We start from the raw sequence: 18,857 nt of genomic DNA, 5'->3' as shown, positions 1-18,857 counted from the left end.
TTCTTTGGAATAGTAATAGTAGGTGTAATAACTCATTATATGAGTAATTCTGTAATGACTAATTAGATTCTTATTCTTTATATAGGAGATACCATCCACCACTCTAGTCATTTTTGATTTTATTGTATAAAATATTTAATTAGACATTACAATACTTTTTATGTAATAAGTTATTGTATGAATTATTTTCCTTTTATCCATAGTATACATATATATACTTAATTTTAAGCAACAATACCCACCAATACACACTTTATACTGTAAATGGAATTAACATAAAACATATTAGATTCATCCTGAATAAAATAATAATGGTCTTTTTTTCTTAAGACTCATACTGAATAATATTGGTGCAGCATTGCAACATATTAACACATGACCTTTTATTTTTTCTCACTTGGGTATGCTTGAAGTTACTTCCATTACATGCATGCATATTGGTCAAGAGTAATATGAATCTAATAAACCCTTTCAAATTGGTTATGTAAATATATTATTAATGGCATTTACAACAGAAGAACAAATCAGAGCAAACCTCATGGAAAACCTCAAGTATAATTCCATGATAAACTTGAGCATTCATTGACATGTAATAATTCAAGAGGCTACGAAGTTGTTTAGGTTCTTCTAACCTGTTTGCCATGATCATTTCAACCATTGATTCTCTAAAATCTTGTCTTGGATCATGGGAACTCTTCTCCATTGCTACCATTACTACAAACTTGATTCCTTCATTACTTCTTGCTCTTCTTCTTTCTTTATGGTATCTTGTTTCTTGTTGCGGCCTTTCTTTAATCATTTGATCCAGTCTTTCTTGGACCATGGCATGTGCAAGACTTGAAATGGATGCGTAACGATGGTTGGAAGCGGAGCTCTCAGCTTCCTCAGAAGAAGAGACACTAAGCCTGCTGCAACTACTGCAACACAAGGCCTTGCATCCTCTTTGTTGAAGCTTCTGCTTCTTCATATCCTCCAAGTATATGATATGAAGATGGGGCTTTGAAGGAAAAAGATTATCATGTATGAGATTTAATCAAAAAAATTAATCATTTATGCACAATTGGCAAATGGGGTCATTTTAAAACATGATTATGTCTCGAGTTTAAAAGAATAAACATATGATTAACCTATTAGGTTAGGGTTGGTTGCAAGAACAAGTAAAGGAAGGGCAAGGGGACATTTTTTTTTTCCTTTCTTTTTTATATTGTTAATTTGAGTTTGTGGTGACATTACATGAAGTAAGCCTTTAATAATTTCTATGATAGGGTATTGTTAGGTGGCATGCTTTTGAAAGTATGGTTAATAGGGAAAGCATATCAAAAGGGTCCAAAAGCCTTTTTGACATTAAATAAATATCCTAATTAAAGAAAGAAAGCAACTGCTAAACAGATTTTTGGTTGGTATCACATGCCTAGCCTAGTGGGAATAAGTTGTAGTTGGAGTACTTGCTGCATTTGAAGGATTGATCAGCCTAAGAGTACTGCTGTTGGTGTAGTAGGAGGATTAATCATGAAACTAAGATGATGCTAAAGTAATTCTCCATTACTTTAAGAGGGTAAATTATCCTTTTTGACCCACATGTTCCCATCTTTGCTATAAAGGTTGGAATTATTCTTTGTTTTTATTTTTAACAATTGGGAGGTGAAATGTAAAGTTTTCTTGGTCTGTTTTTGTTTTGAGTAAATATACAATTGAATTCTTGCTTGTTAAAAGATAAACTTAATTGAAATAACATCTTTTTCTCTTTTTATGTTTTGGATTAACAAAAAGGGTAATGAGATATATAATGATTAATTATATAATTATTTTGTTTGTGGATCATGTCATGGATTTAGTCACTTTTGTTTTCATTTTATAAATTTTTAATTAGTTAATACTATTTATATAATGACTCATTAGTCATTATTCTAATAATTTCAGAAGTTTTTCTTTTTGAGTGAGATATGACTCTCACATTTAGTGTTTGGTTGAAATTTAAAAAATTAATGGAATTTATTTGTAAATCTAAAATTTAAATGCTTTAAATGGAGCGAAAGTTAATTTAGTATTCTACATAATTAAATTTATATAGAATTAGTTATAACTAAACTAAATTTTAACAAAATAGGTAAAATTTCCAAACGAATTCCACATTAGAAAATCAATACATTACATAATATAAAAATATCTCTTTCAACTTTATTATTTCTATTTTATTTTATCTCTCGTGTCTCTTTTTCAAATGAAAAAAATTCTTTTATGGATTTCAACCAAACATAAGAACGATATTCCGAGCTAGACTAAGGTATAATTGTGAAGAAATTAAGAGTTAGTTAAGGGATTAAAGGGTAAAATGAGAACTAAAGTGTATATTTGAGAAAGTTAGAAAAGTCCTAAAATGAATGTAAATTGATATTCAATGGTGAAAAACTGAATAGAAACTCTAATCACATAGCTTTTAGATGGTGGATCTGATCTAAAATCTTTCTAAGGGGGTACAAAGTAATTAAGCTCCTCATTGTGATGATTGGGGTCCTTATAATATTTGTTTAATTGTTACTGAAGATAAGAATGGTTTTAGACAGTGCATGTTTCATGTTTTGCATGCTTCATAATTTAGCCAGAATTATATATATATATATTCTGCCTTGTGTCTTATATCTTTCTCCAGAATTGTTTAAAACTCTATATGATAAGATGAACTGAATGGAGTTTCCTTCTTCTTATTATTTTTTTTCTTTCCATCTGATCTGAAATCCTGACCTTTAAATAATTCTTGCTTTTGAAGCTTATATGCATCTAAGGCAATTATGATTAATATCTCATAAAGATATTCCCAGCTGGATAGAATCCCTTTTGTTGGATTCCTCCTTGTATATTGGACATAGCAGAGAAAAGGAAAAAAAGAAAAAAGAAGAAGAAAGATTATCAAAAGCCACATGCAGATATTAGGTCCTATGCACATTGATCTTTATGCCCCATTTCCATTAGCTTGATGGCTTCAGTAGAGTGCAGCTCATCAAGTTTGTAAAGGAGTATGCATATATAGAAGTATTATATTCAATGATAAATGATTACGTACTTCTACTCAACAGTAACAGAAAAGATTGAATGATTAATCTCAACAGCTTGATTATGATCCATGTTACTTCACAAGCTGTTCCAGACATTGCTCTATACTTTGCTTCTACTGAGCTCCAGGAGACAAGACTTCGTTTCTTTGATTTTCAGCTCACTGATGATTCATCAAGAAACATGCAAGAACCTGTCAAAGATCTCCTTGTTTCAGCCCAGCCTGCTCAGTCACTGTCACTATAAGCCTTCAATTTGCAACTTTGACTTTGCAGAGATAAAATTCCTTGTCCTGGAGCAGTTTTCAAGTGTCAGGACTCTGAAATCAGTACATAGAAAATGCACTTGAGTAGCCTTGTCCATGAACTGAGATAATTCTTGAACAACATAGCAGATACCGGGTCTGTTTAGGATTTTAGATACAATAATTAACTTCCCATTTTTTGATCTGGCAATCTCTAGTCCAATGAAATACTTCAAGTCTCCTAGATCTTTCAGTTTAAATATGAATCTTAGTGTCTCTTTGAGTTGCTCACAACTACATTACTTGATCATGCAATTACAGTATCATCTGCATAGACTAAGAGACCAATGAAATCTCCATTTACTATTGCAAACAATGAGTAATCATCTTTGAACTGATTTAATCCATTTGCCAACAGACACTCAATAAATTTTGCATTTCATTACTTAGAAATATGCTTTAATCCATAGGGTGAGTTTTGAAGCCTGAAACTATTTTCGCCCCTTTCCTGCTACCAGATTCACTTTGATTCTCCCCTGAATTATGGTAGCCTTCAGGTAGTTCCATACAGGCATCTTCTGAGAGACGTCCATTGAGGAATGCATTATTTGTATCTACCTGGGCAAAAACTACTTTTAATAGCAGCTAAAGCTAAGAATAACCTGACACTACTGTGCTTGGCTACTAGTCTAGCCTTATACCTTTTTTTTAATGGTAAGATCTTCCACAATTGAATTTAACTTTATAAACCCATTTTAGACCCAATAACATTATTGCGTTGTGGTAGAGGAAATAATTTCCAAGTCTTATTCTCTTCCAAAGGATCAATATCAGCTTACATTGCTACTTTCCAATGGTCATATTATATGGCTTGTGAAAAAGTTGTTGGTTCAAAATTAGATGCAACAGCAAGTAAAAAATGTTTGTATTCAGGAGAAAGTTGAAAATAAGAAACATGATTTGCAATGAGATGAGATGTGGAATAGAAGTTAGTTTGAGAATTAGATAGTAATGAATGTTGATAGTCTTTAAGATATTCTGGCAATCTAGTATTTTCTTGTACTTTTTCCAAGTTGAAAAGGTGAATGAGTAGGAGATGATGACAATGGATTAAATGAAATGTGAATGTAGGATGATCATTATGTGTGAAAGAAACTGAAGAAAGTCCTGTATGGGAATCATATGAGAAGGGTAGGAACATGAGGAACAGATTGACTGTTTATGATATCTGAACTGACAGAAGTGGAATGGAAAAGTAGCATAAGGAAATACATCTTCAATAAACTGAACAACCCTAGAGATATCCCACAGGATATACTAGAAATGTACAATCTCTTGACCTAGAATCAAATTTCTTCCTAAAAGAGGAAATGCTGGCAGAAAAACATAAACAACCAAATACTCTCTTAAAGGTGAGTATAAATGAGGTTTATGGAAATCTTTTTTTTGATAAGACACATATTTTGGAGTAAAGATGAGGGTGTTCTGTTAATCAAGTATGTTGCTGTCAGGACAGCATCACCCCAAATTGCAGAGGTAGAAGCCTGAAACAATGAAGCCCTGGCGACATCCAAAAGATGTTCATATTTTCTCTCATTCTGTTGGGAAGCATACACACAAGTGGTCTGATGTAAGATGCCATTAAGAGCATAGATATCTAGAAGATGAAATTCAGTCCCATTATCATGCTTAAAGAGGAAATTGAAATTATGTAGTATCCTTTGATGAAAGTTTTTCAGTAATTGAGGTGCATATGTAAGTCTAGCCAGTTCAATAGTCATCCGCAGTGAGAGGACCTGGATTAGACAGAATTCATTGACAAACAGAAAAACAGAACTTGTTTGTTGCTCTTAATCTGTTAATTGGTATTAGATTGAATGAAAGAGAAGGAATCAGTAGCATATTGTCAGGGATCAAAGGAGGAGTAACAGTGCTTTCATGCCATCAGGTAATTGCACGTAACAGTTAGTGACAGGAATGCATGAGTGTCCACTATCCAAGGAATATGACTAGTTTTTTGCACTTGATGATCATGAAAAGTTGAAGCATTAAAGTGAAAGCAGAATTACAAAATTTTGATACCAGCCATTTTAGCATAAGTCTGAGCTGATATGGGGTGAAGGTCAATAAGCAGAGGTTTCAGGCCTTGAGGAAATATGATCATTAAGAAGTAGCATCAGGTTCTGAACTTGAGTTTTGGAGAGGTTCAACTGCGAAAATACTAGCTTTTAAGGAAAACTGTTAGATGTTTCTGAGTTTTCTCAAGAAGAAATTTGATTGACATATCCAAACTTCTTGAAATTATTCTAATGTTGACCACAGTTATAATGCTCATTTCAGCTCCAATCTTCTTGAAAATTGACTCCGTTCAAGATTTAGCTCTTCAATTCTAGGCCTATTGAACTGAAGGTGTTGTTCAGGATTTGGCCACAGTAATTTTTATCTAATTGTTGACTGTTTATTAGTTAAGAGTAGATTCCTTCAGGTATCTGACTCAGTTAAGTAGGGTATATGAGCTCTTGTATTCTGTAACTCATTCAGTTAATGAATCAGAATACTCATTTCAGTTTTTTCTGGTAAACAGCAATAATCCAAACCCTTATAATAAGCTGGAAACTCATACGAATTGTTGGGGTGAGGACTGATTAAGAACAAATAAGGACAATGCCAAAACAATTATCTTTTAACTATCAGACATTTACAGTGTTCAAAAAACAAAAGAAAGACAGAAGAAATGAGATTTTCTTTTCTAATATGTACTTCTTTTGTTAGTAAATAAAAATATAGCAAAATAGAAAAATCACACTCTTTGAACAAGCTTTCAGCCAATTTCTATATATTATTCAATTTTTAAGTTATAATATCAATGAATATGAAATGAGTTTCTGCAAATATATTTCAGGTTTTCTATGTTTTTTTTTAAAAGAAAAATAAAAAAGAATTCTGGGTTCATTAATATATTGTCATAGGATGGCTCATTTGATGTTCAAGTAAAAATTATTCAAAACTTTATTGGATTAATTTCAAAGCTTCTTCTAAATCTTTTGCTGTTGAAGTAATAAGCCCTGTAGTTGGTATAAGAACTTGTTATTGTTTCTTGGGTTAACTTTGTTGAGAATGGTTAGTTCATAGTTTTGCTTGTTTCATTTACAAGTAATTATAACAGTAATCACTTGATTTTATATTTGTTTCTTGTTAAATTGTAACTTATTTTATTTTAATTATTTAATTATAATTATAATTTAGTTATTTTATTAATAAAAAATTAACATATTATATGTTTCTTTTTAATTATTATTTTTATTAGTTGTTTTTTTTATAATATGTGAATTTCTCGTTAATTAAAGTGATTAAATTGTAAAACAAAAAAATTTAAATTTTGGTGAAAATTACTATTAATGCCTCAGCCTATTGTATTCAAATTATAATTTACTTTATTTTACAAATCAGACGAGTGCCCACCTTATAAATAGGTTAAAATATTATAAAAATAATAATAAATAATTTTAATAAAATTTTCAAGAGTTTAATTATTGATGTTTGGCCAAATCTTCTAGTTAATAAGGTATGATTTTTACTTTATTAAAACAATTTAACTATTTAATGAGTATTTTTATTTGCCAACTCAAGTGTTTATATACTTTACAAATTGAATGAATAATTAGATTTTAAAAATAAATATAAAATCAAAAGTATCAAAAGAAATTTTCTAACTTTTGACTTCAATTCTTATAGGTCTAGGATTATGATATGGTTATAATTAAATTAGCTTAATAATTAATTAATTCTATTAAAATTAAAAAAATTAAATTAATTACATATATAATTAAAATAAAATAAAATAATTAATTAATTTTAAGAATATTTTAATGAGTTGAGTATATAAAAAATAGTGATAAAATCTGACCTGAAAAGCTAAATGTATGTATCCACCATAGATCATTGTCAAAGAATAATTTGGTGGCATATCCATAAATGGCTCTCATGGTTTCTTGTATCCAATTATAGTTCATATATTTTAAGTTCTTTTAGAAATTTAGTTTTTGTTTTTTTAAATTTATTTATATCCTTAAAGAACCGAATAAGGCAAAACCATTTTTCTTTTTTTCTAGGTTTTATATTCTCAATTTACCGATGGATTTTTCATTAACAAGATCAAGATTTTTTTAAAAAAATTTTTTGATTCAATTATTTGGTTAAAAAATTTAAAATAAATCAATTAATAAATTACTATATTGGTTAATTTAAATAAATAAATAATAATTTTATAAGGGTTTTATGAGGATTCTTCTTTATCCATACTATAAATAAAAAGAAACATAAAAAAACAACAGGTGAGACAACACAATTCATACAATAATTTGAACATAAGATAATCATACACTAATCTTTTATAAAGTCAAAGAAACAAATTCTCTTACATGCATCTTTAGATCTCAATTTGCGCACATGAAAGAAGTGTAGATGTGATTGTAAAAAGACAAATATATCCTTTTTGGATTAATCCAATTGAATAAATAAATATTTATTTCCTTATCAATTAGAAATGTAATTTAAAATTTTAAATATGGGGTAGTAGTTTTTTTTTCTTGAGAAGAACATAGTTTTAAATAATGGATACGGATTGTTTTTAGTATATTTTTTTACTTTTAATTTTATCTATAGATGATAAAATTAAAAAATTATATATATATATATATATATATATATATATATATATATATATATAAACTCGGTGATAGATTTTAACAATATTCAATATTAATTATTATTAGATGAAGTGTTTTTAAGAATTAAAAGAAATATTGGGTGAAATAAAAAGAAACCTTATATATATTATATGTTAAGAGAAGGCGAATAAGTGTTCATCTATATAATAGAAGCGGATGCTAGTATATATATCTTCTCTTTCATAGCTGGTAGCTTGTAAGTAACTAATATTTAATGTTCAGCTCAAGTGGTAATAGCGTTTTGCTCTTGGAAGTGAGAGGTCTCGAGATCGAGTTTTCTCATCCGCCCTATATGTATTTCTGCCTTTATAGCAAGTATACAAAAATAACTATCTCCTATTGTATAGTGCATAGCTTGTTGGCCCTTTAATAAATAAATAAAAAATTTATAAGCAACGAAAGAGTTATTTTTTTTCTTTTTATGAATAAAGACTCGAATTTTTTATAAAGTAATATAAAAATTTAATTTTAAATACGTAAACACAATATATAAAAATATTTTTTTAAAATTATTCAGAGAAAAACATGACATGCAAGCTTCTACTTTTATTATTATGTTTTGCCTTTAGTGGCATACGTTTAACACATGGGACTGCTACACATGAATAAATAAGTATGGCAGATGTTTATCATTCATGATTATCAAATAATAATTAGGTGCAATATTTATATATATAATATTGTTAATGATAAAAGGGTAAATTATATAGTAAAAAAATATAAATTAATATTTAATTGAATATAAATTAGTTACTTATCCAACCGTTATTATTATTTTGACTGTAAAATTAAATTAATAAAAGATATTTAATATAATTTCTAATATTTAATATTTATCTATAATATCATAAAAGATAACAATAAATTAAATTTTTTAGATGTTTTTTCTAATATTTTAATATTTTACAAATTTTATTAATAAAATATATCTAAGGGCCTGGATCGGTTCCTTTATAAAAAGGGAAAGGGAATGACTACGGATGCCAAGGACCATATCTTCTTAATTCTTCAACATGGCTCGGGCTCTCACTCTAATGGCAGCATGGTTTATTTGCTGGACTCCTATTACTGTCTTCGGATCGGCTAGGGTAATTCTACCCTCAACAGCAAGCTAGCGCAGCTTGACATTTTACGTAGACAGTTATGATCGATATAGCTACACTAACTTTATCGACGGATTACGAGGGTTGTTAGCAGAAGGTGGCAGTGTTAGCCATTCGATACCAGTGCTGCCGACCCAAGTGCCTGCGGACGACGACAGCAGGTTTGTCCTGGCGGTGCTTGAGAAAGTGGGTCACTACACAACGCTGGCTCTGGATGGAACTAATGCAAACATTGTTGGGTTCAGTATCGAAACAGATTCCTACTTCTTTAAAGACGTTGCTGATAATATCTATGCATCTCCACTTTTCGATAATACATATAAAACCAGACTTCCATTTGGTAGTAGTTACGATAGTTTGGAGGCTGAAGGAGCATATAGAGAGAATACCACATTGGGAACCTACCCATTAAATGATGCAGCCTCGAAACTCTACGCTTATCATAGCAACAATACAATAGATATTGCTCCTTCTCTTCTGGTTATTATCCAAATGGTTTCAGAGGCTGCGCGGTTTCAATACATTGAGGGTATGTTGTTCGACAATTTTAACGTAGGGCTTGATCCAAAATGTGACATGCTCAGTCTAGAGGATAATTGTTATGTCATTTCCATTGCAATCCAGACATCTGTAAACGATAAATTTCTTTTCCCAGTACAATTGCAACAGGAAGACTGTAGCACAGAGAAAGTGTCCAATGTTGGAGTTGTGCAGTCAAAGATGGGACTCTTGTGGCCTTTTCCATACCAAGGAGATCTCATCAGGAAGCTGTCATCAGCGGTTTGATGGGTACTTCAATGGAAGGACATCAAATTATTTGTTGTCCAGAAGTAACAAAGGATATATTTGCCAAAAATTTCTCTATGTATGATCACTAAAGAACAAAAATGAAATAAAGTGATGAATAAAACCACCCTTTGTTTTATAAGTTTGATAAATTGTGTATAAGTAATCTATTTTGTGTTCGACCATGTCACCTTTTGATTAGTATATGCCCAAATGTTCCAATGAGTAACAGTTTACAAGAAATAAATTAAGGTCGTGTGTGTATATATATATATATATATAATTTTGGACAAATCTACATACAATATTAATTTTACAATACAAGACAGAAAGATTGATGTCAAACCAACACTGAGTTTTACCAATAAATTATTTAGTTGGTCTTCATCTGCAATCCCATCTATATATTAGGCTTTGGCGGATACCGGAACTCTTAAGACACGTTTTAGAAACTTTAAAAATATTTTCTATTATTTTTTTTTTTTTTTTTATTTTTATCTTTTGGAAATTTTAAAAATCTTTTCAAAGAAAATTTATCTATTTGCTACTTTAAGAAAGACTTTTAAATTTTTTTATTTATTATGCTTTCTATTTATAAATGATTCTTAACTTTTTCCTATTAATAATTTTTTTTATATTAATATTTTAATTCTTAATTATTTCATTTAGAAGTTTCTATATATATATATACCTATATTTTTTTCATACATTATTGTCTCTTGATCTACGGTAAGTAGCTATTCTTTTAAGGTCTAATTACAAATTAAATCATGAACTCTCTCTCTCTCTCTCTCTCTATATATATATATTACACTTTTTAATTATTCTATTCAATTGTTTTAAAATTTTAAAATAAATACTCATTATTTAATTTATTTTTAAAAATATTTTTCGATAATAATCTTTAAAATTTTACAGTAAAAAAGTATAATGCAAGAAGTCGATTGTGTTTATTAAAAAAATAATAATTATGAATGAACAAAACTAGTTTATCCTAGGCTTGCGTCCCAAACATTAAAACGTTTGCATTCTTGCTTGTATTATGCTTAGATTAATTGAAAAAACATGATTTCTCTCTTACGTGCATGGATTTATGTCTTGTCCTACTTGATCATCAAGCAAACAATCAATACCACTGGTCAAGGTTGTGAGTTACGTTCTCATAATTCCTTGCGCTAATCCTTGTGTCATCAAGATTAATAATATGACCATTAAAAATCTCATGTGTGCATTCTTTGACATATTTTACATATAAATGTAATAAATTTTTTATCAACCGTGTAATTTTTATGTTAGTAAGCATAATTAATTTACCACGTCATTTTTTTCATTGTAAAATCTTAATAATAATTATCAGCAAGTGTTTTTGAAAATAAATTAAGAGTACACATATTTATTTTAAAATTTTGAAATAATTGAATAACATTATAAAAAAGTGTAAAGTTTGATATTTAATTAGTAATTAATTCTTTTAAAATCTATTAAATATCAGCTAGTAACTTAATGTACAAATCACTCAATATAATATTTATTAAATACCAACATGACCTATTATATCAATTATATTAATTGTATCTAATTTGTATTTTTTATGATGATAAAGACAATAATACAATAAAACATCTAGAATAATTATTTACTATCATTTTAATTTTTTATAAATAATTAATATTTATTTAAATTTTATTAAAAATATTAGCATGAATTTTAAGTATTTGATATATATATATATATATATATATATATATATAGCTCATTCCCGGACTTACTAGATATATCGTAAGAGAGGAAATCACCTCCTATGCCATGATAGGGGGTCTTGGAGTCCCTCTTCTCAAAGATAAAAAAGGTGCTGAAGTGGCACCTGGACCTCAGTTCTTGGCTTTGATCCAATTCAAGCGCCGAGGGCTCGCAGCCCACTTCTCTAACTATCAAGTCACAATATATATATATATATATATATATATATATATATATATACTCATCTTGGGGTGGGCTTACTACTTAGATACTTTCAGCAGTTATCCGCTCTGCACTTGGCTACCCAACGTTTACCGTGGGCACGATAACTAGTACACCAGAGGTGCGTCCTTCCCGGTCCTCTTGTACTAGGAAAAGGTCCTCTCAATGCTCTAACGCCCACATCGGATATATGGACCAAACTGTCTTACGACATTCTGAACCCAGCTCACGTACCGCTTTAATGGGCAAACAGCCCAACCCTTAGAACATACTACAACCACATGTGGCAAAGAGCCGACATCGAGGTGCCAAACCTTCCCGTCAATGTGAGCTCTTGGGGAAGATCAACCTGTTATCCCTAGAGTAACTTTTATCCGTTGATCGACCGCCCTTCCACTCGGCACTGTCGGATCACTAAGGTCGACTTTCGTCCCTGCTCGACGGGTGGGTCTTGCAGTCAAGCTCCCTTATGCCTTTGCACTCGAGGGCCAATCTCCATCCGGCCTTAGGAAACAGAAGAAAATATTAAGCAGTGAAGATAAAGATCAACAAGTTTCTGGTGTGCAGGATCCTCAGACGAGGCAAGCACAGAGCATACGCTTGATGATGGGGAAAGAAGAAGATAGATAAAGAAGATAAACTTTGAATTGATTTATTAATAATAATAACAGACTTTGAACATGGACAGATAAACAACTTTGAAAGCTTTAAACAAACATACAATTTTGTAAAACTTTGAAACAGAAGAAAATATAGACTTACAAAAGGAGTTACAAGATCTCTCTCTCTCTCTACTCACTCTTTTCACTCTTATATTTCTTCGTTTTGATGAGAACAAGATAACAGAAGAGCTTATCTCTCTATACTGTCTACTTCAAGTTCTGGGTTCTTCTTTGGAGGTCTCCTCTATATATAGAGGTCTCGGAGCTTTGGATACCTTTCACGGGCTTTGGATGCTTTTGTTAGTGGAGTAGAATTGATTCCAGTTGTCTTCCACTTGTCTTTGAAGTCTTTGGAGTCTTGTGATAATGGCAACCACCTTTTGAGAAAGTTGTCGGCCATACTTTGAAAGATTCTTTTGCTTTTTTAACTTTTCTTTTTCTTTTGTCTTTTCATTTCTTTTTCTTTTTCTATTTCTTTATATTTTTCTTTTTCTTTTTCTTTTTCTTTTTCTCTTTGGGCTTTTGATATGGGTTTTAAGCCCATTACAAAGATCCTTGGGCTGCCGTTTCCGGTTTTCAACCCACGGGCTTTATCAAGGAGATAACCTTATGAGATTTTGAATGTCCCATAACAATCGTCTCCAGCTGAATCATCCAAATCAAATGCAGCAGTACTGGCACTGGAAGAGGACGATGATGATGCTTTGGATTTGCCTTTGGAAGAAGCTGTTTCGGACAACTGTTTTATTAGTTGTAGGAAATCTTCTTCTGTCTGGGCAGCAGCAAGCTTTGGAAGGAGAAATGACTTCTGTGCCAAGAACGTTGTTTGTTCTTTAGGGGGAGGCAAGAAGCTATTTTTGGTAAGGAAGTTTTGAACGGCTTTAAGGGACAGTTTGTCCTGGTGGTTGAATTTGTCCCACCATTTTACTTTGAATCTTCGGATAAGTGTAATTTCACCATCTGGTAATAGATTGAAGTGAAAGTACCATACACATACCCAGAGCAAAAAGAAGTTTGAACAGAATAGAAGAAGCGGGGGAAAACGCCTTTCTATTGAGTTCTTGTCTAGTCTTTTTCATTTCCCATTTGAGTTGTCTTTGGAGTTTAAGGTCATGGCATATCTTCAACCCTTCCTTCTGGGTAAGGCTCACTAACTCACCATAAGTGTAGAAATCATAAGGGATCTAGCCATTATGGGCTTCTCTTATGGTATTCCTAACTCTTTCACCTAGAATCTTAGGTAAACCAGCTAAGAATTTTTCTTTTCAGAAAGGTTGGTTTGAATCTTCCTTAAGCATGACTCTGGTCAGGAAGGTGTCTTTGTAGGCTTGGAAATTACTAAGCTTTTTACAGGTTAGATTGCTAAGGAGCTCATCATTCTTATCTTTCAGAAGAGAAGGGTCTCCTATGAAGTGGAGGGAAATCGTTAGGATTAAGGTTGACACAGCATCTTCAATCGGATTTCCTAGTTCATCTAAGATGGGGGTCCCTTCTATTGTGGTTTGGATGGCACTTAGGATCTGGAGCTGTTGTGCTTGTGTGAGATGGTAATCCCACCATCTTTTAAGCTGGCCAGAAAATCCAGCTATGAGGAGCCATCTGGGTTCTGGGAAAGAGTCATGCTTAGAGAATATTCAAACCAACCTTTCTGGAAAGAGAAATTCTTAGCTGGTTTACCTAAGATTCTAGGTGAAAGAGTTAGGAATACCATAAGGGATCTGGCCATTATGGGCTTTTCTTATGGTATTCCTAACTCTTTCACTTAGAATCTTAGATAAACCAGCTAAGAATTTTTCTTTCCAGAAAGGTTGGTTTGAATCTTCCTTAAGCATGACTCTGGTCAGGAAGGTGTCTTTGTAGGCTTGGAAATTACTAAGCTTTTTACAGGTTAGATTGCTAAGGAGCTCAGCATTCTTATCTTTCAGAAGAGAAAGGTCTCCTATGAAGTGGAGGGAAATCGTTAGGATTAAGGTTGACATAGCATCTTCAATCGGATTTCCTAGTTCATCTAAGATGGGGGTCCCTTCTATTGTGGTTTGGATGGCACCTAGGATCTAGAGCTGTTGTGCTTGTGTGAGATGGTAATCCCACCATCCTTTAAGATGGCCAGAAAATCCAGCTATGAGGAGCCATCTGGGTTCCGAGAAAAAGTCATGCTTAGGGAAGATTCAAACCAACCTTTCTAGAAAGAGAAATTCTTAGCTGGTTTACCTAATATTCTAGGTGAAAGAGTTAGGAATACCATAAGGGATCTGGCCATTATGGGCTTCTCTTTTGGTATTCCTAACTCTTTCACTTAGAATCTTAGGTAAACCAGCTAAGAATTTTTCTTTCCAGAAAGGTTGGTTTGAATCTTCCCTAAGCATGACTCTGGTTAGGAAGGTGTATTTGTAGGCTTGGAAATTACTAAGCTTTTTACAGGTTAGATTGCTAAGTAGCTCAGCATTCTTATCTTTCAGAAGAGAAGGGTCTCCTATGAAGTGGAGGGAAATCGTTAGGATTAAGGTTGACATAGCATCTTCAATCGGATTTCCTAGTTCATCTAAGATGGGGGTCCCTTCTATTGTGGTTTGGATGGCACCTAGGATCTGGACTGTTGTGCTTGTGTGAGATGGTAATCCTACCATCCTTTAAGCTGGCCAGAAAATCCAGCTATGAGGAGCCATCTGGGTTCCGAGAAAAAGTCATGCTTAGGGAAGATTCAAACCAACCTTTCTGGAAAGAGAAATTCTTAGCTGGTTTACCTAAGATTCTAGGTGAAAGAGTTAGGAATACCATAAGAGATCTGGCCATTATGGGCTTCTCTTATGGTATTCCTAACTCTTTCACCTAGAATCTTAGGTAAACCAGCTAAGAATTTCTCTTTCCAGAAAGTTTGGTTTGAATCTTCCCTAAGCATGACTCTGGTCAGGAAGGTGTCTTTGTAGGCTTGGAAATTACTAAGCTTTTTACAGGTTAGATTGCTAAGGAGCTCAGCATTCTTATCTTTCAGAAGAGAAGGGTCTCCTATGAAGTGGAGGAAAATCGTTAGGATTAAGGTTGACACAGCATCTTCAATCAGATTTCCTAGTTTATCTAAGATTGGGGTCCCTTCTATTGTGGTTTGGATGGCACTTAGGATCTGGAGCTGTTGTGCTTATGTGAGATGGTAATCCCACCATCCTTTAAGCTGGCCAGAAAATCCAGCTATGAGGAGTTCGACAATGGCTCTAACAGAGGTACCGCTTTGGGTTTTGTAGGCATTGGCTGCCATGGTCATCTGTTGTAGGAGACCAAGAATATTGTATTCTGACATTCCATCTATATTCCATTCATAGACGGAGGAGGCATTAAATCTAGATTGGGTTAGGATATTGTTCCTATTTTCTATTCCTAGATCTGGGGTAGTATTCCTAGGAGTATGCCAGGTCAATCTAGGGGCTTGCCATCCCAATCTGTTGATGTTGGAGGGTTTTTCAGTGACACTTTCAAGCTCTGAATCATTGGATTCATCGCATTGGACAATGATCTATGGCACTGATATTCCTACTGCTTTGAGGAGTATCTGGCACTAGGTTTTTAGAAGACTCAGAAGTTGCTAATTTGCTAATCTGTTCTCTGACTGCTCTAGCAAACTCAGTTTGCTTTTGAAATTGATCTTGGCTAGGCTTTGAGATTTGGTAAGGTTTGAAGACTGGATTTTTGAGCTTTTCTGACTGGCTTGTCTCTTTTGGATGTTCAGTGTTGGGGATTGGAGAGGTGAAGACTATAGGAGGTTTTTGGATCTGGCTTTCTATCCTAACAAGCTGCTTCCCTATTGTGCTAAGATAGGTATTCGAGAAATTGTTCTGCTGAACAATGTTCTTGACATTCTTTTCAAGATCTTCTCCTACCAATTTGTAAGGTGTAGCCTCTATTTCATTCTCTCCATAAGGAATAGCTATCTTCCTAAGTGGAGGATGTTCAGACTGGATGCTTTGGTTTTCTCCGACCTTCCACTCTGGAGCCTTGTTTCTTACAGTGACACGACTAATAAGCTTTTCTTTGAAAGGATAAAGAATACTATTTTCTTTGCAATAAATTTGAAACCAATCAAAAAATTTAATTTGGACTTTATTTTGAATGCAAAATTGAGAGTATCTTTCTTGAATACTGTCTTTTTCTTGTAAAAAATTCTTAAAAACCAAAGTTTTTTAGAATGGTTTTTCTTTGAATAGAAATCTTCATGTAAAAGCTTTTTATCAATTTGAAAATCTTTTGAAATCATGTTGATCTCTGCTTCTAGATTTTGTGTTATTGCAGATGGTGATGGTGAAGAGGGGGTAGAGACGATCTCTATATCCTCATCTTCTTTCTTTGGTTCATTGTAGACTGGTCTGGGGATATTGCTTTAGTAATCAACATTCTGTAGTATATTGTTTGAGCTTGGTATATCAGATGTTGAAAATCTGGGTAGTGTTTGAGATGGAGTTGGTTTTTTGTAAGGAGCATAAATAATAGAAGATATTTTTGATACCCTTCCAATATCTATAGTCGATGTTGAAGAATTATCATCAGAAAATCTAGAAAAGGTTGATTTCCTGTTGAATGTAAGCTTTACTTTTCCATCTGGGAATCGGGTTATCTGATCCACTTTAGGGCTTTATTCAAAAGTTTGTAATTAATCACCAACCTAGGTGTTCCTCTTTCTATATCACTATTTTAGTTGACATAGAAAGCTGCACATGACCAGGGGGATCTAGATTTGGTAATCAAACCTTTTTGCTCTAAATCTTTTATTTTTATTCTACAATGGCTTTCTAGGGTTTCATTCATTTGGAGGGGTCTTGCTTTGGTAGGGATTTGTTTATCAGAAAATATTTTTCATATGGTAAATCTACCATATGTTATTTTCGTCTCCAAAAAGCATTAGGAAGATCAGAACAAACTTCATTTTCAATCTTCTTTTGCAAATTAGAGATTTTTCTTTGGACAAAATCATTTTGCATTTGATTTTGGATTCTTTTCAAACCTATATCTTGTTTCAAGTGGAAAAGCTGGGTTTGTTTTCCTTTGATCAAAGTATTTATCTCAAAATTATAAATTGAGTGGGCTTTAATAAGATTGAGATTTCTCTTTTTAGGTTTTTCTATAAAAGGAAAAACAATCTTTGAATCTTTAGCTTTAAAAATAATACCAGCAGTAGTTACTTTAAAAGGAGTAATTAAATTGATAAAAGGAGTTCCCAAAATAACTGTTTGCTGAAGATCTTTTGTAAGAATAAAAATATTTTTTAAACCAATATTATTATTTAGAATTGCAGCTTCAGTTTTTCCCGCAATCCTAATATTTGAACTATTGGCTGAAGTAAGCCTCTCTTTAGTTTCTTGATGATGCCTTTTAAGAACCAGCTCATAATTGATACAGTTGAGGTCTGCTCCTGTATCAAATAAAGCGATGGTTTCTATTTGGAAATCACCAGGGAAAATGAGTTTTATTTGAATCAAATATTTTCTTGAGGTAATTTCCTTTAAAACGTTAATGAAGTTTTCTAGAACACTTTCAGAAACCTCAAGATTTTGAAAATCATTTTCTTCTTCAGAATCAGAATCACTATTCTGTTTGAGAATCAGGCTTTGGAGTAAAACAGAATCATTTTGTTGTTTTTCTTTCAAATCTTTGAGCTCTGTTTTGATGGCTTTGATCTCTTTCTGAAGTTCTTGGACGGTAGGAAGAAGGTTTTTTAGTTTTTTCCCTTTATCCAAGATCATAAGTGTTCTTACTAGAAGAGGGGACAAGGGTTTCAGTTTTCAGGATTTCTTTCAAAACTTGTTTTTGGATTTGGGGGTCACTAATATGCTTGACGGCTTCAAGAAGAGCTTCTTGTTGCCTAGTGAGCATATTAATATTCTTTGAAATACCTTCAGAATCTGATTCAGAATAATCAGATGAGGTTTTGATTTCATCAATTTGAAACTCTTCCTCACTATCCGAAAATTCTGATTCAGAGGAATCAACAAGAAGAGCTGAAAATTTGCTTAAAACTTCATCTTCTATTTGGAGCTCATGGAGTTTTTTGGAAAACTTGCAATACTTTGAAGTATGGCCCTTCTTGCCACATTTATAGCAAGTAATTTTGCTAAAATCTTTTTTGGAATTTTGTTTTGAAAATTTAAAAGAGGATGACTTTTTGTAGAAATTCTCTTTGTTTTTGGGAGTCCTTCTATTTTTGAAAAAACGTTTTTTCTTAAAAGATTTGGAAAAATCTTTTTTGCATTTTCCTTTGCAGGTAGGGGAAGGCTCTATGGGATTATACTCAAATTGGTTACAAAAACTACCTAGTTCTTGTCTAGTCTTTTTC

At 32.3% G+C, this 18,857-nt stretch overlaps 2 protein-coding genes across 2 annotated transcripts; one reads left to right on the top strand and one right to left on the bottom strand.

Moving 5' to 3' along the window:
* Nucleotides 1–389: 389 nt before the first annotated feature.
* On the bottom strand, nt 390–1,780 carry LOC8282179 (probable transcription repressor OFP9). Its single transcript, XM_002523375.4, has one exon. It carries the CDS (start codon nt 965–967, stop codon nt 497–499), a length of 471 nt encoding a protein of 156 aa, XP_002523421.2. The 5' UTR covers nt 968–1,780; the 3' UTR covers nt 390–496.
* A 7,258-nt stretch (nt 1,781–9,038) lies between these two features.
* LOC8282178 (ribosome-inactivating protein gelonin) lies at nt 9,039–9,914 on the top strand. Its single transcript, XM_048379755.1, has 2 exons — nt 9,039–9,070; nt 9,182–9,914. Exons 1-2 carry the CDS (start codon nt 9,039–9,041, stop codon nt 9,912–9,914), a joined length of 765 nt encoding a protein of 254 aa, XP_048235712.1.
* Nucleotides 9,915–18,857: the final 8,943 nt, after the last annotated feature.

The sequence above is a fragment of the Ricinus communis genome, chromosome 9 (genome assembly GCF_019578655.1).
Source record: "Ricinus communis isolate WT05 ecotype wild-type chromosome 9, ASM1957865v1, whole genome shotgun sequence".
Classification (NCBI taxonomy): Eukaryota; Viridiplantae; Streptophyta; class Magnoliopsida; order Malpighiales; family Euphorbiaceae; genus Ricinus; species Ricinus communis.
Note: the sequence above shows the minus strand (reverse complement) of the source record. Positions and strands in the feature narration are given on the sequence as shown.

Excerpts from the sequence above, each read along its gene's own strand:
- LOC8282179 (XM_002523375.4), bottom strand. The coding sequence starts at position 967 with ATGAAGAAGCAGAAGCTTCAACAAAGAGGATGCAAGGCCTTGTGTTGC.
- LOC8282178 (XM_048379755.1), top strand. The coding sequence starts at position 9,039 with ATGGCTCGGGCTCTCACTCTAATGGCAGCATG. Across the intron at positions 9,071-9,181 it reads CTCACTCTAATGGCAGCATG|CTACACTAACTTTATCGACG; the intron begins GTTTATTTGCTG and ends TGATCGATATAG.